The sequence below is a fragment of the Dermacentor variabilis genome, chromosome 6 (assembly GCF_050947875.1).
Source record: "Dermacentor variabilis isolate Ectoservices chromosome 6, ASM5094787v1, whole genome shotgun sequence".
Classification (NCBI taxonomy): domain Eukaryota; kingdom Metazoa; phylum Arthropoda; class Arachnida; order Ixodida; family Ixodidae; genus Dermacentor; species Dermacentor variabilis.
This window is the reverse complement of record NC_134573.1, coordinates 94,161,884-94,184,793: the sequence shown is the minus strand read 5'-3', so window position 1 is coordinate 94,184,793 and position 22,910 is coordinate 94,161,884. Positions and strand designations below refer to the sequence as shown.

The window sequence follows — 22,910 nt, the reverse complement described above, 5'->3', positions numbered from 1 at the left end:
ATGCACAATAGTCTTCCAGCATCTATGCAGTCGCTCTAATGCATTTAACACGTCTGCATTGCCATGTGCCATTGTATTATGGAACAATCTTCCAGATAACATCACCAATGTTCGAGCTACCGAAATTATTAGGCAACTGCTAGAGGTGCTGTTTATTTAGCACTAGAAATTATGCTTGCCTATGTGCTGCTGTTCATACCGATCCATGGCCTTATGTGTCATCTTTAACATTGTATATTGTTTGATATCTGTGTAGATTCTGTATTTCTTGCAACTAAGAATTTGCAATTCTCAGATCCATAACGTTTTGTGTCGTCCTTAAATTGCATCGCGTTTGACTTCCTAGTACATTTCGTATTTCTTACAGTGAAGAGTTTGACAGGCATTTCCTTACAACCAAAAGTTTGTCATTCTTTTATCTTGATGCTCTTTGTCGAAACAGAAATATATACTTCCCCTCACAATGTTTCCACGGGGAAACCATTAGGTACCTGCAGGAATAAACCATCGAGAAAGCGTTGTTTACAGGCCCTGGTGTTTCGTTGTCACATTCTCAGTAAAGGAGGACTTGCTCATTTTTGTAGCTACTCTGTAATGCTCCGATGTTGCTTCGGCAACCTGACAAGACAGAGGAATGACTGTGCCAACGACAGCCTGCCGAAGAAGCGTCTTGTCTGTTCTCTGGCATTTTACTAGCTTCACGATGAAATGAGAAGTGAAGGAAAAGTTTAGTACACTGTTTAATAACTCCAGGAATGAGCCTTCTCTTAGTCCATATGAAAGCTCCGTTTTCTATTTCCAATGTGCAGGCCTGCATTTCTATCACAGCATATCCTGCCTATGTCATTATGACAGTGCAGTATATTATTGCACTAAAGGTGTCTCAATTTGTGACAAGCCTGCTGGTAGTACATTAAACAGCGCAAGGGTTACAGTGTGAAACGCTCGAATGGCAAAGTAACAATCGACGAGGACAAGTGCTGTAGACAAAGTACAACCGAAATTGCGAACGATACCCGCCCAATCGCACTTTAAGGTACAGTACACTTAATTTAAATTTGTCACAGTTGGCCACCTCAATAACGTGCTGCGTGTTTATTCAATAAAGCGTTGAGAAAGTATTCATTATAGAGTGTGGCGTTTCATTGTGACTGGCTCAGTAAAAGAGAACTTGTTCATTTTTGTAGCCTATGTCCGCAAGTGCTGGCCGGCATACGTTGTCCATGAGTGCTGGTGGACCGCAGCACAGAATGAGAGACTTGGAGTCTGGAGCAGGAAGGTGTGCGGCCATGATGTAGCGGTTCAGTGGTCCTTGAATAACGCCTGGCATCGGCTGCAGTAAGGGCAGCTCGGACAACACATGGCAGATCCTGCAGCAGCACAGAAAGGGAGCATTTAGGAATTGGCTCAGAATTTGCGCTTAGAAATGACATATGCAATGCAGGTCATAACAAAACAACAAACACTCATACCAAGGACAACTTAGGGGAAATTACTTGTGCTTAATAAATGAAATAAAGGAACGATAAGTTAATGGCAATTAAAGTGGATGAAAAAACAACTTGCTGCAGGTGGGAGCCAAACCCCTAACCTTCGCATTTCACGTGACGCCTGCAGCATTGTTGAATATGGCAATGGCATATGTTGAATATGGCATGCAGGGCCTACTCCGTTCGCAGGCATGAGCGTTTTCTAGCTTATCTGCAATGTTTGCCACGTAGTTCGGCACGAGGTTTATCAATATTCAATCAACCTCGTCTAATAGGCTGGCTTTATAAGGGGATGTTCTACAATGACGTCATTGGCATTGATGAGGTTATTGGGCAGTTTGCAGAATAATATATACCTTGCATAGATTACAAAAAAACATCCAATTATGACAACCGAGATACCAGAAGCCATGGCGGCATTGTCGAGTCAAGGCGTAGATGAAGTACACGTAAATATTTTGGGAAGTAAAACCTGCATACAATGAAGGGGGAGCCATAAATACTTCTTGCCCATGTGACACCGGTATTACTCTGCTTCCGTTTCATTACCCGCGCTGTGGGATAACGGATACTGAATTTGAACAGTAAGATTTTTATTAATTTTGCACTCCTCTGGATTTGGGCAGTGCAGACCGCGATGACGCCATGGTCCAGAGTGGGATGTGTATGCCTACTTGAAGGTTGAGGAGTGTCTTCTGGTGTACTCGTTGAGTTCCCGGTGTGCGATGATTTCGCTCTCGTTGTGGTTGACGTCGATCATGCGCACAAGCGTGCAGTCTGTGCTGTCTGCGAACATATTTCGCAGCAGCTGCAGCATTGGTGTCACTCCGCTGCCAGCCGCGATCAGGCCCAGCCGTTTGACGGGCGGTAACCGATCGCCTTCTGCGGTGACGAAGCTGCCATGGCCTTCGTACACGAATTTCCCTCTGGGACCCCGTATCTGCGATGTGCCAGTGGTCACGTTCACAGTTACCTGAAGGCTCAGAGATATTTGATTTAAATCAAATTTCAGTAATTTTTTTTTTCGAGGATACGGAGTTTGAAACATGTAGGCATAAATGAAGGAAGCAGCAGTCTGAAGGGTGTATTGAGAACAATCTTATTTTAAAGTATGCCAAAATGAAAACAAAACATATATTCTGCAGATGGGACGGGGATGGGGTGTAATTATGTTAGGCGCAAGGATGAACAAGGTATATTAGGGGTTGAGACAAATGCAAGAGAATACTGCACGTAATAAATATCAGGGTATTTATTTGGACTTGAAAATGTGATGCATCTATTTATGCAGAAATCTCTACCTATTTAGGGGACATGGAATTGCGACGAATCGGATTGGGAAATGTTTATAATATTCAGCTTAGTGTTGAAAAGCTTGAGCCAGTGTATCATGTGTGCTGCACCGCATGCTGCATGCGTGGCAAGAACGGAGAAGATGGTCTTGCATATGATACTTGGCGCTAGCCGAATAGGGATAAAAGGCGGTGCTTTACACGGGCGCAACTCCGTGTGTGTGCATGTGCGCGCGCGCGTGTGTGTGCGTGCGCGCGTGTGTGCGTGCGCGCGTGCGTGTGTGTGTGTGTGCGCGCATGTGCGTGCGTGCGCGCGTGTGTGTGTTTGTCAGTCAGCATCTTGCACCATGAACGCAATGCCAACTAATACATATCTGAGGATGCTCTGCTTTCTTTTTAAGCAAATAGTCGGCATGTATACACACACAACATTTATGAAAGGGAACACACAAACGCGTGGCGTGCTCTCCACATCGACTGATCACAGTGACGCCAACAGGCGGCTATAGGAAAGACTTGACAGCTACTTAAGCCCGCACTTGGCACCTGGGAGAACCAGGGAGTTCCCTGTTAAATTTTCAGAAGGAGCTTTGCATGGCACTTCAATGGTTCAGGTACCGTGGTAATTGTGGCTACTTACAGGGAGTTGTCTGAACTTCGTGCCTATAGCTTTAGACGCTCCTGCGTCTTTGTTTACTACACTGTATATGACTGCATTGGCCTGGATTATGAAGCAATGCTGTTTTTCTGAATGCAGAAGGCAGAATGACTCTGTGTACACGTGCATATAATCACTGCGAATTGTTTCGTTTGTAAGAAAATATCTTGAAGCCGACCAATTTGCAAATTCACAAAGCCGTTTGAAGCCAGAAGCGTGACGTTTAGGCAAGTCCATTTGCTGACCATCATTATCATGCTGGCTGAACCGCCATGCCTGCAGCTCCCAAAGGCACATCGTGCTGCCTCAGGAGGCGCTGCAGAAACACCGGTTAACAGTGCCCTCCATGCTGCCTTGATCGGTTTGGGTGCAGTACAAAACGCGAGGCCCCCTGTAAGAATGCAAGGTGCCGTGGTATATCTGCTCGCAAGCTGTGGTGTGAATTTTGGAAAATTTTGCGCATACTATCTTTGTAACCTGCCTTCCATTGCGAAGGAAGCAAAGTACTTTGCCGAATGCGTACACAATGCACGAGAAGTCGCAGATGCACTCGCACTTCACTGGCCGCTCTTGAGTATGTACCACTCAGGTCACATGATGTCATATGTAACGGCATACTGGTAAATAATAATGATTAAAAAAAAAATACTACCACCCCGCAATTTTGAAGACTCTACTAAATTTTTGCTCCAGACTTTTTTTTTCATGGTTAAACGAAGAACAGGGCATGCTCGTGATGTATTTCCCAGTAGCTGAATGATCAAGTGAATTAAGGCGCGAAGCCTGAGTGCACACAGCAAATGAGACCGGCGATACAGCCCGCTGACAGCGTAACCCAATGGAGAGAGCTGCGACTCGTATTACCCAGACAACTTCGTTGCTCACCACCAGGCCGTGGCACGGTATATGCAAAAATCCAGCGCATCAGGCTTATAGGCACTATATCATAGCAGAGGTCCCTTTAGTAATTTCTGAAAGAATTGGGAAAAACTATGCATAAATACCGATTCACGGCTATGGTCGAGTATATAAATAAAGTTCAAAATAGCATCTCTAGTTGCTGCTAGCATCTGCAAAGCTTATCGAGGTCACTTCATGGTGGCGCGATAAGCGGCCAGGGTGGATTGCAGGCCATGCGCTCGCGTGTTTCCTTTTAAAAGGCTGCGCGTGTAAAAAAAGACAACAGTTTCTTTAGCGCAGTGTTTGTTCCGCAGCTTTATTTCATCTTTATATGTTATAGTTCGTATTTCATGTTAGTCCCTCCGTATGCTTAATGCTGTGTAGTTGTGGTCAACATGCAGCTGTGATCACGTGTGCTGCACCTCTACAGTGCGCCTGGTGCCACCGGTCGTCGCTACATGTGTAGCGCATGCCGACGTGCATGCCACTGCTGGCGGCCTTGCAAAGTGCACTCTGAAAAGGGAGCAGCCGTCCACCATAGTATTAAATGCTTTTAGCTCTCGTTGATGGTGACCTTTAAGTGACGTTGAGACAAAATACTCTGCCGTTGTTGGACAAGTTTGGAAAACAAAACGAGATCATCAGGGTAACCAGTCAAAACTTAAGAAAATACGGCCTCTCGCCCCTAAACCTTTGTAGAGGACTGCATTACGTACGCTAGTTACGGCCCAGACAAGTTATAAAAAATATTGCTTCCGAATTCTTCCTAATTTTTGTTCACAATATCACTCAAGCTGTAACTTCTAGTACGTTGAAGTTTTATTTCTCATTTCCAATAGCGACATTCAAAAGCCAGATACAAGGCACCATAGTTTTGGTGCTGAAACGGTTGCGCGTGCTCTGTTGAAGGCCAGCAGTGCGCAAGTTCCGCAGTGTGGGTTTTGCATCGCTTCAAGAGGTGGCGCCACTCTGTGTGGCACCTGGCGATTTTCTTCTTCTAGCTTTGCAGTGTCCACATGTATCAGGGCGCACGATGCAATGGTGTGGTGGGGTGTGCCGCTGCTAACATGCACTACGCCCATTTTACGGTTGTGGCTAGTGTCATCTCCAACCAATCCGCTTTGCCGGTTGCCATTTCATGCTCACATCTATTCTCGATGAGGGAAGAGCCAGCAATTTTTTTGCATAATTGTTCATGCTTCACTGTTTGATTCACGCTTTTAGAGCGAAATAAGCAGCATCCGTTCCTTGTGTGCAGTAGCCAAAGCTTCAAAGCACCTTGAAGAACATCTGTTACCTCGTGGGGTGCTCAAATAACTGCAAAAGCTTGACGGCGGCACGATTCTAATCATTCTCTCGAGGCCTCAGGAGCAGGAGCAGCGGAAGCAATGGATCGCCACCTTTCAGTCGGAAATTTGTTATCACACTTTCTTTAGCGATCGCGGTATTTTTTGCACCTGACCATGTTTACACGGGTAAGCAATGAAGTTGATGACGGGCTGCCAATGCTTTCATTCAGTTTGTCCGCAGTGCTGCATGCAGGTTAAAAGTATTTCGCTTTGCATTCTGAATGCCGCTTGCCTCTATACAGTTTGCCGCTTCTTTACTGTGTTGCCCTTAGTAGGGTGCACGAGCACTGTACGAGTACATCGTGTTCCATGTTAAAGCTTCTGAGGCTTGCAAGAACTGATCCTGCTGTTCTGTGCCACCCGTTAAATCGTCGCTGTCACGCTGTTCATGTGTTTAGATGTATTTTTGCGAGGCTTCGCGCATGTTGAGCGGTTGCTAGTTTCTCCGTGCAGAACTATCGTTCATTTTTTTGTAAATGCAAAGTTCTCGCCTTGCCTCGTTTGTAAGGTGCTTAGGCCACACTTTATTTTACCCAAATGATTACAGGCGAGCGCTCTTCTAACAGCTTCATTCATTCAGTTCAGTAGTTCAGGGCAATGAGTGCTGTGAGCTGCTGCAATTTGCAGCAGCTCACTGCTGTTTGATTTTCGCTCAAAAATTTGCGCTATGTTCGTGAAGTCGTTACACCTTGATGCTCTCGGAGCAGATTTACCATGCGAAGTCCCTTTGTTTTGCGTCTGTGTGTATCCTGTACTAAACTGAATTCTTTGTTATCTTTTGTGCCTTAGGAGTGCAATGCCTACGACGCCAAGCACTAAACGCGGTCTTGCCACATGGCGACCATCCACCTTGGTCAGCGCTGCTTTGTCTTTAAATAAATGGTGTGGCTTATTTATTTCATAACAATAGAAAAAACAAACATCAAAAGCTGGTAAGACGAGCCTTGCACGTTTCCAAGCGGGCAACTAAAGAAACTTCAGATTGCGAAAACTGCAGCAGGAAGGGCAGTTCGTCGACGTACGCAGTGGAATTGCATCATGTGGTGGAGCACTAACTCACGCTTTTATTCACCCGTGCGTTTGGTGACTTCGTTGACTAGCGTACGCATTTCCAATAACAAATTCATGCGTGTTCATAAATTCATTCATTCAGGTGGCATTGATGGTACTTATTTGGCGATGTCGTGTATTCCTTGGTAGTAAGATTATGTGTGCCAGCATCATGCCGTGTGGAGTAGTTTGAGGTATAAGTCTGCGCCAACAATGTGTGCCTACTATTCAGATACACAAACAGCATTACGGAAAGGGTAGCAATGAAGAAAAGCGGTTGAACCATTGCGTTCGCCAACATAATGAAGCGGATACCCATTTCGTAAACTGGGCTTTGTTGCGTTTGTCTTCGGGAAGCACCCGGCACATATGCGGACTGGTTTCCCCCAAAACCCTGGTGAGATTGTGCCTGTGCCCAGACTCGTAGAGACCTGCGGCCGTCACCGCTGTAGTAGTGGTCTGGCTCCCGAACGAAGGAAAAATTGCAGCTGCGAGCTTCAACCATCCTTGCTGCAAAGGGTTGTCATCTCCTACTGCATTCGGAGCATACATTTGAAAGCACCAGCTTGGTGGCTTTCATTGGCACCTCTATAGGCTCCATGTTAAGGGCATAGAAAGGAGACTGGAAAACAGTCAACTAGGGCTTGATATATGTGAACAAAATCCCAATGAAGAAGGGCGTCAGGCAAGGAGGTGCAATTTTTCCAGTGCTATTCACAACGTGTTTACAGGAGGTATTCAGAGACCTGGATTGGGAAGAATTGGGGATATGAGTTAATGGAGAACACCTTAGTAACTTGCGATTCACTGATATTGCCTTGCTTAGTAACTCAGGGGACCAATTGCAATGCGTGCTCAGTGACCTGGACAGGCAAAGCTGAAGGGTGGGTCTAAAAATTAATCTGCAGAAAACTAAAGTAATATTTAACCGCCTCGGAAGAGAACAGCAGTTTACGATAGGTAGTGGGGCACTGGAAGTGGTAAGGGAATACATCTATACTTAAGGCAGGTAGTGACCGCGAATCTGGATCATGTGACTGAAATAATCAGAAGAATAAGTATTGGCTGGGGTGCGTTCGGCAGGCATCTCAGATCATGAACAGCAGGTTGCCGTTATCCCTCAAGAAAAAAGTGTATAACAGCTGTGTCTTACCAGTACTCACGTACAGGGCAGAAACCCGGAGGCTTAGGAAAAGGGTTCTACTTAAATTGAGGACGACGCAACGAGCTATGGAAAGAAGAATGACAGGTGCAACGTTAAGGGATAAGAAAACAGCAGATTGGGTAAGGGAACAAGCGCGAGTAACTGACATCTCAGTTGAAATCAAGAAAAAGAAATAGGCATGGGCAGGGCATGTAATGAGGGAAGATAATCGATGGTCATTAAGGGTTACGAACTGGATTCCAAGAGAAGGGGAGCGTAGCAGGGGGTGGCAGAAAGTTAGGTGGACAGATGAGATTAAGAAGTTTGCAGGGACAACATGGCCACAATTAGCGCATGACCGGGGTAGTTGGAGAAGTATGGGAGAGCTAGGGAAACTATGGAGCATGTTTTATTAGAATGTGAAGACGTCTACCCAGCGGTCAATTTAGGCACCACTGGCCTCCTTCAAGGCCTTGGGTTCAGCGGGAGCAGTGGTAAACATGTCCGCAATAGGCATTAGTAAGAGGCGATTGGAGGATTGGTGAAATAAAAGTAGGGAAACGACAAAAAGCGGAGACGTACAAAAGCACAGTTCGCAATAGGGGATCAGAGAATTTGGTTGTGGGAGTTATTAGTGTTCTTTTTTTATTGTTTAACCTAGGTAGGAAATTAGGCAGTATAATAGCAAGAGCTTGGGGGTGCAACCCACCGCCTCGTTCCAAAGAGGACACTCGTAACATTCATCTATCCATCCTTGCGGGAGCTGCTGGCAGCGTTCAGCACACCTTGTGGTCGCAATACTTTTCCTCACGACATAGCCTGTCATGTAGAAAATAAGCCTGGCATCAATAGCTTCAACAATCGGGGAGCGATGATCGAATTCACAAACACTAAGCACTTCATATGCTTCTGTTAGATTTGCAACGTTCAGAAGCTCATCAATTCTCCTATGGGAACTTCTCTTTTGCTTTAGAAGCACTAAGCAGGCTCCTTAAGGCTCCCGAATGAACATTCCTTTGGGATGGTGGCTTCGCCCAGTTTTGTAAATTTTGCGTATTCACGGAAATAAAAAATTGGCTGGCTGTTGGGTGGTCATTACAGCCAGACATCTGCTGGACAATGCCAAAAAGTCTTTCGATGGCGTCTTGGCACAAACGGCTCGTCATCACATGTGTCATCAAGTACTGCACTAGGTGTAATGTAACTAAAGCCTACATGCTAACGAGCAATCTCGCCACAAAGAGAACACCGTGAAAATCACATACGCGCAACGTCAAACAGAGGAGACAACAACCACGTGCTCATGCACAGATAACGGGGGAAGAGGCGGAGAGTCTAGGAGAGGCATTGCAATGGGGACCAAGGTAAGGAAGGTTTCAGAATTTGTGCCTCATTCTACTAATGCATATATCCGTTTTGTCAGAGCCAAATAACTAGACTATGCATACCACAGGTCAGAGATTTAAATAAACCAGTTAATTTTGGTGAGCTGAGCCGTTCCAAGCCACTCACTGAAGTGAGGCGCCTTGCCCATCCCCACGCAGGTGTGTGGAAATGCAGCATACATCCTCATTCTTAGGCCGTGTTCTTGGCGCAAGTGCATTATTGAACTAGTAATTCAAATTCTGAAACTATAATGCGTGACAAAATTTTTAAATTACGACTCGCGCACAACCTGCAGATGTGATAGCATTGGATTGTAATTCGAATATACAAGGAAACATCATTCTGCTACGTGCGAAACTCGGAAAAGCCCCTTTCCAGCAACTTTCTGTATTTCAGTGAGCACAGATCGATACTTCCCGATCGGCCAGAGGCTAGCGGCTTCCCTGTAAATTACTAAGGAGATGCATGCAACAATGCTGGAATGAAAAACATGTATAGCATACTTGAGTAAATTGAGCAGGCTAATTAACCATTTGTCACCACCCTGTTACAAAGGGGATGCCAATAAATCATCATCATATAGGCGATATACTAGTCGTGTAGGTGCTCTATGTTCATTTGCCACAGTTGCAAAGGGGCCGAGCCGTATCCTATGTATATGCCTTTTTTCCTGCGACGCTTATCTGCATGCACGCGTATGTTACCACCTATATCACTTCGCTGTTAGAGATCCCCACGCATGATGGAACACATTAACCGTGCCCGCGTCAGACTACCTACACCTAAAATCTTGGTTAATGCACCTGCTCATCTTCTCCGGCTCAAGTCTGTGTAATTGCCGCGCAGTAGTAGCTGTGCGTGCATGCATAGGTTCCGCTTAGCAAGTAGAGCACGTTTGCAGTAAGTGAAACATTCCAGTAAATACAACGTTAGAATGTTCTACTTACCAATATTTAATTAGTAACTGGAGCATTTGCTGCAGAGCGTTGGTCCATAGATGGAGCTTATTACCACTGCTCTCTCTCTCTCTCTCTCTCTATATATATATATATATATATATATATATATATATATATATATATATATATAATATATAATGTGGCGTTGAAAATAAAGAAAATGTTTATTACTTTTTATTGTGATAGCAACTATATGGACACTCCAGGCGCATTTCTGGCGTCGCCGTGACTTTGTTTAAAATCCAAGGGCGATGGAATCGTCGCCGTATGCGAGCGATAGCGTGCGACGGTGAGCCGGCGATCGTGGCTCAGTCTCGCGCACGCATGAGAGAAAAGCGGGGAGGAAGCGCGCCGTCGTCCGTTGCGCGAAAGCCTCCGGGGGAAGCTAAGTAAGGGGGGCTGGTGCGTTCTGTTCCGCGGGGCCCGGGCGGCCGCGCGCCCGCCCGGGCCGCTGTATCTTGAAAGCCATCTGCGAACATCTGTTTTCGCGGCTTAGTTCGCGTCGATGCGAGGCGCAGTACGAATGCCAATTCGCTCGCTGCTGCTGCCGCGCTTCCTCACTCCAGCGTTTTGACAGCAAGTTTCCGCGGTCATCGAGTGAGATGTGTTCATGTTTCTGTGCGCGCGCGTGACACCATGTTTGTTAATTTATTTAGCATTCCTATGTTCACAAGTTTCTACGGTCGACAAAATTACTAACTTTACTTCGCATAGCTGTCCATTAATTTGCTATCGCAATCGATGCTTCGCCTTTCGGGCGAAACTGCGACAGTTTTGAATGTTCCCCTGCTCTCTTTCCATCTTTCCAATTTATTAAACACCGGATCCGAATAACTACTTCCTTCACACACACGCACCCACCCACTCACCCCCTATATATATATATATATATATATATATATATATATATATATATATATATATATATATATATATATATATATATGTATATATATAGTGTGTGTGTGTATATGTGTGTGTATAACGTATTATAAGCGTCACTAAGAAAGTGGAACATATTTACAAAAATGTTGCACTTTGTAAAATAAACCTATGTGTAACGAGATTGAGAGAGTACGCATCCTTAGCGTCTTTTCTCTACATCTTTTCAGACGACATTTGTTATCGTTTCGAAAATATACAAACCGCAGCCACCGTCAGCAGAGAGATACTGAAGAAAGAAGGCAGGCAGGAAGGTCAACGATAATAAAAGGTAAAGCTCCTCAATAAAAGAAAATCCCTGCATTCGGGAATAGGCAACGCCACCTAGATAGCACAAGGCCTATTCACTCCGATCCATGACGTCATGCTGCCTGGTCTGAAATTTCCATTACGAAAGCGGTGACGTCAAAATCACCGCGGCTTACTCGGGAACATCCCCATTAGATTCTATGGCAGTCGGGCCAGGTAGCATGACGTCATGGATCGGAGTGAACAGACCTTGTGGTATCCAGGTGGCGTAGGAGTAGGCCGGCGGCGCAGACGATACACCCATGACATCTACATAGATTGCTTGAATACGCAAGTTCCAAAAGTGCCTGTGCGACGCCTGCGCAGCCTATATACTCCATCAAATCAAAGAGAACACGTCGAAACAACGATACCTGTACTTCGTCTCCCGGCTGGAGAGTGTCCAGGAACTGGGACATCAGTCCTCCCCTGGGAAATTCGGCAGACACGCCGGCCTTGTAGATCTTGACGATGATTTCGAAGCTTCCGCGCCGGTCGCACAGGCTCACGGGGGTGTAGGGCCGCATGAGCAGGCGGTTGTTGGCCAGTGCGCGCAACATTATGTGCTCACCGACGCGCACGCCCAGTCTCTGCCGTGAAATAAAACAAAGTGAATTGTCCTTCCAGCATTCCGAACGTTGGCAGCAAATAAGGTTTTGTTAAATCACGGCACCATGTCAGTAAGGATTAAGTTCAATGCGCAAGTGGGATGTGCATGGCGCTACGGTAAAAAAAAAAAATGGAACGCAAATTATGTTTCAAAGCAGGTGTTTTTCTACTGCAATGGTCAAAATCTCGAAAGTGGGTTTGCCACGTAACTGGTGTCATGCCGGCAAGACAACTTTGTCCTGAACTTCACCATGACTGTAAGTGTATAATAAAAAAAAAACGTATTCTCATCCCATGCGCTATGAAAACGACGTTATGCGAAGCATTTGCACGTAGCTAGCCATCTAGCATCGTTTGGGGTTTCGTAAAGTGTAACCAGACGGTGCAACATGTGCGCGTAGGGCGAGCAATGGCGTGACGACCACGGCAAGACGGCGGCATGATGATGGCAATGGCACGGCGATAACAAAGAGACGGCCATCGATCCATTTACTCTGAAGAGTAAATGTGATGGCTGCGAAGCCAGTGCACCGGGAAAACTATGTCACATAGCGTTTCAAAGCGCTAGTTTGCATGAGGGATGGTGAGTTGTAAGGTTGTTATTCTCTTGTGTCATGGCTACGACTATCTCGTACCACGCATGCAAATGACTTTTGTCGCCGATACTCTTCTGGACCGGGGAAAAAGCGCTGTTCGAAGATATTGCTGACATCTTTCACTTGATGCGCATTGTACATAGGTAATTACTTAACTAACAACACCAGGGCACATTTTTTGAAAAGGACAAAACGAATAAATTCATAATCACGCGCCAACTTCTTTTTCTGCAAATTACCTAAGGACACGATTGAAGTTAAAATACATATGCAGAAGAAGGGTCTATTTGTTCACTGGGGAAGCTAACCTTCTATAATCCGAAACAATAGAACACGCTATCCTAGAATGCTGGGAAGGCGCGTTATTTTGGTGCGCTTTGCAACCAACACAAAGGGCGCGGGTACATGCCGGCGTTTCCAGCGTTCCGGGCAGCGAAGTCGAATACGTCACGCTGGCGACGCCAAGATAGCCGAGAATTTACCCCTGTCAACGCATGCGCACAATATTTGGTGGTGAGCGAGCGCTTTTTGTTTGGTGAAGGCTCCAACTCCACAGGCTCTCTTCAGTGCACCAGGGGCACTATTCTGGACATCGTAGAATTCCGCCATATTACTGAATTCTGTAATGGAGGCACTTTGAGTGGATCGAAGAGGCTGTAGCAGCCCTCTGGGCCAATCAGAGCTGGCGAATGTGACCATGGATATGGTGGAATTCGACAACGTCCTGAAGGGTACCCCTTAATTCTAGGTGATTTGCCGCTGGACGAGTATGGAACGTAGTGCGCATGATAACGACGTCCCCATCGATATCATTATGTCACTGGGGATATGCTCATATACTTGAAACATCTGGTCGTTTATCATACCGACGTCACTATTTTGCATGTTTACAGTTACTGCAACGGAGCCCATTAACAAGTTCACCGAAGTCAATAAAAGCAAAGGAAAAGTGCACGCGAAATGCAGTGCTAAGTATGTGGCTGGTTGGAAACTGGTCCACACCCACGTGCTCTCGCTCCTGCTATGCGACGTGGTGCACGTGCCAATCGTCTCAAGGAGATAGTCGTCGTCGGCACGAGAGAAGCATACGTGACCTAAAGATTAAGGCAATGGGCTGTCGTGCTGGGGCCATGGCACAAATCCCGCCATCGGACACGTAATATTTTATTACAGAGTTCCGGACTGAAGTAAGAAACGAACCATTATGGCTGGTGCGAAATGCCGGGAACGAGGCAATACGCGCTTCACAGTAAACCTTTTATCAATGTATACTCTGTATGACGTCACGGCGATACGTCCGCTCCCAGAAAAACAGCCTGAGCGCGGAGGCAACTAAGGGGTTGACTGAAAGAAAACCTTGGCATGCACTTTAAACAATGCTTCGGCTTGAAAAAAATCTGCAGAAACAATTGACGATGATTGTCAATGTAAACGAAAAGCTGAACGTTCAAAGAAAGTAATTCGCTTTATTAAGGCATATACTATGTGCCCGAGTAATTTGGGTCAAAGTATATATATATATATACATCCAAGTGCCACGTGGCTTAACATAAACGAGGTAATGCTGTTTGCCGTCGCTTGGAGCACGTCAGACTATTTTTTGTATTCCGCCTGATTACATATTCACAATGACCTACCTGTTCAAATATTATACTCGGAGTAAAATCGTCAATGAAAAATTGCATACCATCCTGAAATGTTCTCGATGCTGCTTTCTGTTGCCTAATACATGCTACATAAAGGTTTTTATTGCGATAGCAATTATATGGACGCTCCAGGCGCATTTCTGCCATTGGCGTCGCCGTGAGGTTCCGTATAAAGTTCAGGGCGATAAAATCGTCGTTCCGCGCCGCCTGCTGTATGTGGGAGCGAAAGCGTGCGAGGGTGAGCCGGTGATCGCGGCTAAATCTCGCGCACGCGACGGAGGAAAGCGGGGAGGAAGCGGGCCGTCTTCCGTCACGCGAGGCTCCGGAGAGGGGGGGGGGGTTAGAAACCTGTTCTATTAGGGGTGAGAGATGTATATATATAGTCAGGGGCTGTTGCTTCCTTGGTTTTGTATACGGTGTATAATACTCGTAAAAAGCTAGTAAAAAAACTAATTAACGAATAAAATGTGGAATGAATATCCTGGCCAACAATAGAGAGCCGCAGTTGCGAGCACGGTGTGTGCGGGTCATCGTCGCCTCACCTGTCCATAGCTGCGCAGGGAGAAGCGCAAAAGCGTTACGTTGTGGCCGATCGACTCGCTGTGCTTCAGCATGACTGTGTACAGGGCGCTGGGGTCGGCAAGGAGCACGTTGTCCTTCGCGCAGCTGCGTATCTTGCGGTACACGAGCACGGCCGCTAACAGGCCTGCGGCGGACGTCAGCACCGCGACCAGCAGCGATGGTCGTCGGAGCCTCAATTCGGGGAACGGCATCGCAGAACGACGGGAATGCGCGGCCTCGTCATCTTCTTCTTCTGCTCCCTACCCGACGTGACAGAACCCGCTTAGAAAATTTGGTAGGCGGGCGAGGGGGTGAAGTGTGTTCAAGGAGTTGGTGGTGAGCCGTTGGCTAAATCGCTAAATTACGTGAGTGTATTATTTCTATGAAAGTGAGAAAGATTTTGATGTTCCGGGATTTTAATTTCGCAGTGGGGATTTGGAGCGACTACAAGGGACAATTAAGCAAGTTCGACAAAAATATTAAAATTGTATTTGATATTATGCTCACTCACGATCTGGTTGAATTTGTTAAGGAGCTCACTCGCATCCAAGGTTCATCTACTCGACATTATATTTGGCCTTGATAAGGAGAGATTTTACAGAGCAAACTGTTACAATTGGAGAAAGCTTATCGGGCCTCTGTCTTGTATATATTCCAATTCCTCTAGTGAAGTTTGTTTCTCTTAAAACAAGAGACAAATGCTATTTCAACGATTACGAAAGAGCTGATGATGCTTCTGGGATTGAGCATACGGAAAATTGCCTGAGTGATTTTGCGGAAAAGTATGATATGCTATGGAAACCTTTGCTATGGGAAAGGTTTGCTCATATGTGCATTAATTCTTTGAATACATTTGCAGCACACAAGCAAAAGAAAGTGCACAAGCGTACACCCTGAATAGCGCGAAAGACTCTTCATTTAAAACAAAAACCAAAATGGGCTGAAAGGTGTACTCCCAATCCTATTGTCATTAGTGATATCAAATGCGCTCTCACACGTGCAATGACTTCTTTTTCACAACAACAGTACCTAACGCTGTAAGAAATGAACCAAGAAAATTTTGGCATTACTTGAGCCATGTTCAGAAGTACGTGACGCAGATTTCGGTTGATGGCAACCCTGTTAAAGATCAACAGTATATCGCTCAGTATATTAGTACTTATTTTACTGGTGTGTTTTCTAAAGCAAGTACAGGCGTGAATCTGCGCCATGGGGCACTTTTAGCATCCTAAGTTGGTTCTCTTTCATACCACGGTGTAGTCGCGATGCGGTTAAACCTGAATACAATATCGACTAGTGGCCCTCATAGTGAGGACCCGATGAACGGAAGACAGCTCACGTTATACTCGTCTATAAAAAATGTGACAGCTATTTAGAAAATGATCGCCCAATCTCCCTATATTTTCCTGGGGATTGTTGGAACGCTTTATAGTCAAACGCACATTGGTATTTCTTGAGGAAAATTTTATAATACAAAGCTTTCAACACGGATGTAGAATAGCTTTTTTCTGCAACGACACAATTAACCACGTAGTTAATTGATTTGCAGCATGCGTTGATGGTAACGGACAAATTGACGCAATATTTTTACACTTCAACGAAGCCTTTGACAGAGTTTTTAATAAAAAATTCCTCAATAAGCTCGTAAATAATAAGTTTTGTGAAATTTTGCCCCTTGGGTTTCTGATCACTTGCATAACCGAACGCAGTTCGTTTCAATTGATGTTTGCAATTCCTGCGGTCATGCTGTGACGTCAAGTGTACCTCAAATGAGTGTTCTGGAACCCTTGCTTTTTCTTTTATACATAAATTAGATTGCCTCTCTAATTACTCCTGGAACTCAAATTAGGTTATTTGCGGACGATGTTATTCTGTTGCATGAAATTAGAAATGTACATGATTAGCTTGAGTTTAATTCTAATCTTGCTAATGTGTCTAAGTCATGCGCAAATTTTGGCATGACGGTTAATACTGATAAAATTGTTTTCTTTTTTCCGCGTTCTGTGTCTGACTGTAATAGCATAACAGAACCTTAGGACGCACTGTATGAATAGATGATCGTGTCTTTCTGTGTTCTTTCCTCATGATGCTATCGTTTCTTTTTTTTTTTTTGTAATACGGATATATTGTAAATAGCAGTGCCCGTCCTGCTTGGAGTGCAGTGTGTAATAAATAAATAAATAAATAAATAAATAAATAAATACTGTCGTGAGGATTAGAGAATAGAATCCTTCTTCTTGAAAGGTCGCTGTTTCTCATCATTAACGAAAAATTCTTTAGAAAGACAATTTGATGGCGCGGGATTACATATGACGATTTCAGACATTTCTTTGGGAGCCTAACCTCTGGGACATTATCCTAGGGATGTTGGCACAGCTTTCGTGAGGTATATAATTGAATGAGGACGATTTCCTTGCTGTTTATATTAGATATGAGTGGCATTGCCTCTCTAATTACTCCTGGAACTCAAATTAGATTACTAGGTTATATGTCACTTCATTCTTTTTAGCTATTCAATATTTCTCAATGGCGCTTCTTTCGAGAGCCCTGTAATCATTTTCTTAACTCGCTCGAATCTTGGCCAATCCCTCATAATGGCTTGGGATAGAAAACTGAGCAAGTTGGTAAGCGTTCGCAATGTATTTTTGTGCAGCGGTCACAGTTCGACAAAGGACGAAGCAGAAACACACACGACAGGCGCTCATACCCATAGTGGGTATGAGCCACTTCTTGAAGAAAACAAAGAAGCAAGAAGTCTCCAACCAATGATCCTGTATGGTTAGCGTTTCTAGTATCCATACTGGGGCACGCGTACGGGAATGTATCCAGGGTCATAGTAAAGTTCGTTTGTGACTCCCGCCGATTAATTCGATAAGCGTATTGTTGTCTTATTTGTTTGTTTCTCGGTGTCACTTTGTTTTTTCTTTTCAGTTCTTCTTTCCTTTAATTAGTGCACAAGAAATACTAAAGATCATCTGCGTCTGGCGGTTCACATTCCCTACTTTTTCTTCTAAAGTTTCATTTACTGACGTTTTAAAGTCTGTTCACATACGGGATTTTTCCAGCCTCACTCGATATCAGGTCAGTCCCACTTAGTACGTATGCGCCGTTGTCTGAAGCTACCGTCATCATCAGTCGAAAAAAAAAGTTTTCTCCTTCCGAAGCATTCATTGTTTCGAGGCCACAGCATGCGACAACATTGAGTTGCAGCGTGATTGAACAACGCCATTTAATTTGTTTTCCCACGATTATGCAAGCAGCATACGCCCTAAAAAAAACCACTACAACTTCCCTTTCTTGCGAGAAAAGACAGAGCCGTAGGTTGTGAATTGTCGCAACATAATTTAATTAAAATGACAGGTTACGGCCCAGAAACCGTTCAGTTGCGCAACATTTGTTGCGTTGTGATTTAGTTGCGAATGACAGGAGGAATCCGCGAGACAAAAGTGTGATATCAGAGGCGAAACCCGAGCTCGGGCCCACTGGCAGAAAGTCGCGCGATCACGACCCACGCAGGCATGTTTGGGCACAGTCCTCTTTTGTCTGGAAGCGGTTCTCGCCTGTAGGGCAGCGGTGGTGGGCGAGAACGGCTCCCGACGCCTTGACGCAACGGAAGATGCCGCTTCCAGCGTTAGGCACGCCGACAGCGAAGTAAGGGAACCTGGTAATAGACAGAGCGAGAGTGCGAAAGAAGCTGGAAAGCGATTTAGCCTCTAGTTGGAGTCGATTAAAGACAGTGTCTTCTCGAGCGAGTCGGGCATGAGAATGAGGCGCAGTCACCGCGCACGGTGTATTATCGCGTTACACTTCGTGTGAGGGGAGTACGAGGAGCATCAAACTGTTCAAGTGTTTCGACTGCAGTATCTTCGGGATTGGCCCACATTTTTAGACAGCACTATCTCCAGGATGTACTCGTGAGAGAAGCTAGAAACACATACACGATCAGTGTTGCCATAATTCCTTGAAGCGTACATGCCTCTGAAGTGGCTCCAAAAATGCGCCAATATTCCGCTAAAGTTTGCTGTAAAGTCGCTAAAATTGGCCCGAAAGCTTCTGAGTAAATTTCAGGTAACGCAGACGTCTTCTAACACTATAATATACGCTACCATAGTGCAAATAATTTACCGAAATGTTTCACGTTTTTCCAGGGTTCGTGTGAGTGAAGAATAAACAGCGAATTTATTTGCAGTGCGCAATGGGATTTCACTTTACTATTTACATTTATAACAAAGGGCGATGACAACTGCAATTCATTGTTTACCCTTAAATTGTGACGTTCCCAATGCAGCACGACTACAGAAAACAAGCAACCTGATTTTCGTAGCACCGCAAAGGCATTTGGTCCACATTCTCGCTCAACATTTCTAGTTCTCCGCACTCCTGAAAGGATAGCAAAATACTGCCAGACGCAAGAAGTCGAATGTTAGAACGGCGATGACAAATAGGTGGCCTTTATGCACGTGGAATTATATATATATATATATATATATATATATATATATATATATATATATATATATATATATATATATATATATATATATATATATATATATATATATATATATATATATATATATGTATACTCTATTCTTGCGCCCGTCCTGCGAACGTACCTTTATTCGTCCTTGTTTTTCGCGCTGCCCTGTTAGACGTTCAAACTTGATCTGAAGGCTCTTCGCAGTACTTATTTGTCCAAAACCCTTGCGTTAAGGAAGCATTATGTTCAGGCTCGTGGGAACGAGCCCAGCCGCTTCGATGCATACGCCTTTCTACAGTAGATCTTTCTTACTATGACATACTGCACTCTAAATCTCATAATAAAATTTGTAAATGTCTGCCAATAGAAGTTAGTGCAAGAGTAGGACCCGGAGCGTTAAAATCCGGGTTCTGCACTGTAAGTAAACGAAGAAAGAACTGTGATTTTTGTAAGCACACTGTGAATCCTATGAAGGAAAACGTTGTTTCATCAAGGCCACAGAGCGTCAGCGTCATACAGCAAATTTCGCTCGCTCACACGTAGCTGTTAATAATAAAGTTGGTTCTTGCAAGGCTAGTTCCGAAGCAACTTTCCCAAATTCGAAGTCGGTAAATTTTCGCCACTTATTTTGTCCCATTGCTAAAGAAACTCGCCCGTCGCTAAATCGAGAAAAAAAGAACTCAATGAGCCGACAAAATGTCGCTAAATTTAGCGATGAGAACACTAAATTGGCAACACTGTAAACAATACGGAAACATTGGGGTAACTCGCTGAGAAATATTGTCATCAATAAAGGAGCCACAGGGGCGGGGCTTTGGGACTACAAAAACCCTAGTTCGCGCTAGTGTGTTAGAAGGGGAAGAAATGTGGACCGCTTTCACAATGGCTTTCACTACACTCTAAGGAAAGTTTACACCCTTTTTGGTGTATATTTGCCACACAAGAATAATCGTGACCTGTCTTTCCCGCATTTCCTTTCTTGAAAACACTGCGCTCATTACTTTCCTGTCGAGAATGCGCTGTCACGCTCATAACGCGCGTGCCGTTCGTGACTTGGAAGTACCGGGCTCGCAGCATTAAAGAAAGGAAATGCGGGCAAGACAGATGACGATTGTTGCTGTGTGGCAAATATATACAACCCAAAGGGTGTAAACTTTTCTTAGAATGCACACCATCGCCACCGCAAAGTAGGCTGGTACTATAATAGTCGTTAGTGGGATAAGCGGCAACTGTGGTAAACAAGCAAAGTTGTGCCAAATGATTATAGTTATGTAATTATAGATGAAAAAGAAGGTTTGCAGTTCTTCATTCGATACGGAACCTGAAGTTTTGTCTGTTTTCGATATTGTTTGAGTGGATTATCACTCCAAAGTTCTGTCCCGGCAAGCTGTTCTAGAATGAATATTTTCCACTCTTCGTTTGCAGAAGTTAAGCTACGCCAAAGATTTTGTTGTTAATCCGGAAACTGTCTCAGCATTAAGAAGGTAGGTGGCAACCATTGTAACTATAAAAGTTTGTAGGCATTGCACATGAATGTGTCCGTAGACTTTATCTTGACTAACTATGCACATTTTACCAAAGGGAAAAAAAAGAAGTCGGTATAGCGTTCCTCCGGCTCTTAAATCATTTGGTGTTACCGGCCGTTACTACTCCGACTATTGTCAGTACTTCCAAATTTGTGCGAAAGTCCTGCAACATTATGCAGTTTAGCCAAATTGCATGCCACAACGATAACGACAACAATGGTGGCGTAACGAATGGAATCGGTTGACGATGACAAGACGACGACACGAGGGTGACGATGACTACGACGTTAGCAACGGCGAAAGTCACATGTTGAGAACGATAACGACACAAATACGAAGAGCACGATGGTATGTCGTCATAAGCGCAGGAGTAAAACGTCGGATGTGGTATTTGGATAATATTTGAATGAACTATGCTTCGATCAGGGTGCAACGCCGCAGCGTAATAGAGCGGACAGAGTAAATCCTGTTTCGAGCTATTTAACTGAGTTCGCAGTAAAAGACATATCATCGAGCTACGCTTTGCAACACCTGAGCTCTTGGTACGAACGCAAACATGCCCTGTGTGCTCGATTTGTGATATCTAGAGATCCAGCCCTGCTCAGGAAGTTTAAGAAATATAGAAATAATCTCCCAAATTAAAGATGCATACTTCGTGGAAATGTTTAGTGACCCAGCCAATCAAAAAAGTGACTAAATGTGGCGCAAATTTAATGCTTTTTTAAAGCCCGATTCAATTTCAGCTATTCCAGATGTTTTGTGGGATAACGGGCAGAAACTTACCGGAAATGCTATACCAAACACGTTTAATGAAACCTTCTCATTAAAACCTCAGTTAAACGTCGTTGAAGGCCTCAACAGCTATACTCAATTCCTGCCTGTAAGCGCGTTTAGAAACACTATTTCTTGCCTCAAGTAGCCCCTAGAAGTCTTTTCTTGCTTCAGCAATATAGGTAACAGCCGGTACCTGCACGCCTATGGTACCCAGATTCGCCTCATAAAGTATGCGCTTGATATTATATGCCTTGTTCTTACCCATGTTTATAACTCAATATTATCTACAGGCATTTTTCCTAAACAAATGCAGACTTCACGCGCTGTTCCAGTCTTCAAGCACGTTCATAAGGGGGCACTAAACAACTATCGACCTATTTCGATAATTACATGTTTTCGAAAAGTATTGAGAAATTAATGCATACCAGATTGCTATCATTTTTGGTCACCACAGTTTGTTTCAAGATGTTCGACATGGGTTTAGGAAGCATCGCTCTACCGAAACAGCCCTCTTGACTCAAAAAGAAATAATTTGAGATGTATTTAGTCATAGTCAAATGGCATTAGGCATATACGTCGATTTGTCCAAGGCATACGACTTCATTTATCATACCATATCCTTCTTAGCAAATGAGAAAACTATGGTGTGCGTGGAACAGCGTATGCGCTTTCACAATCCTATCTTTCAGACAGGACACAATGTGTAGATACAAACAATGAAACATCTGCGGACGTTGTTGGTGTGCCACAGGGAAGCATACTAGGGCAACTCTTATTTTTCATTTATATAGATGACATTGTACACTGCACAGACAACGCAACATTCGTTTCATATGCTGATGACACGACAGATTTTATTACAGGGAATTTGGAAACAGAGATAGAAGCGATGGTTAACAAAACGCTGTCTGAACTAGATGCCTGGGCCTCGGTGAATCCTTTAAAAATGAACCCTTCAAAAACACAAATTTGTACACGCCTAAAGGAAAAACGCTGACAAAGATGCTGAATTTATTTCTGGGCTCTCAGCAGTTAGAGATGGTGGATTCTGCTAAAACCCTTGGAGTAAATTTTTCAAAGCACCTTGTATGGAATGTACATGTTGAAAACCTCCATTCGAAGATGTCATCTGCCATTGGTGTCCTTGCACGTACGCGATGTATTCTTCCTACAAAGGTGAATATTATGATCTACAATGCATTAGTGTCCTCTCTGTTGCAGTACTGCAGCACAGTGTGGCGTACTACTGGTGTAACAAAT

General features: G+C 44.4%; 1 protein-coding gene across 1 annotated transcript; it reads right to left on the bottom strand.

Moving 5' to 3' along the window:
- Window positions 1-878: 878 nt before the first annotated feature.
- LOC142584270 (NADH-cytochrome b5 reductase 3-like) lies at window positions 879-15,082 on the bottom strand. Its single transcript, XM_075694412.1, has 4 exons — window positions 14,852-15,082; window positions 11,833-12,048; window positions 2,165-2,430; window positions 879-1,370 (listed from the first exon to the last, which is right to left on the bottom strand). Exons 1-4 carry the CDS (start codon window positions 15,080-15,082, stop codon window positions 1,157-1,159), a joined length of 927 nt encoding a protein of 308 aa, XP_075550527.1. The 3' UTR covers window positions 879-1,156.
- Between the last annotated feature and the right edge of the window lie 7,828 nt (window positions 15,083-22,910).

What these genes read in the sequence shown, in the direction of transcription:
- LOC142584270 (XM_075694412.1), bottom strand. Translation starts at nt 15,082, where the DNA reads ATGCCGTTCCCCGAATTGAGGCTCCGACGACCATCGCTGCTGGTCGCG. An exon ending in CCCTGCGCAGCTATGGACAG is followed by an intron (nt 12,049 to 14,851) that starts GTGAGGCGACGA and finishes ATTTCACGGCAG; the next exon opens with AGACTGGGCGTGCGCGTCGG. An exon ending in AGCCGGGAGACGAAGTACAG is followed by an intron (nt 2,431 to 11,832) that starts GTATCGTTGTTT and finishes GGCACATCGCAG; the next exon opens with ATACGGGGTCCCAGAGGGAA.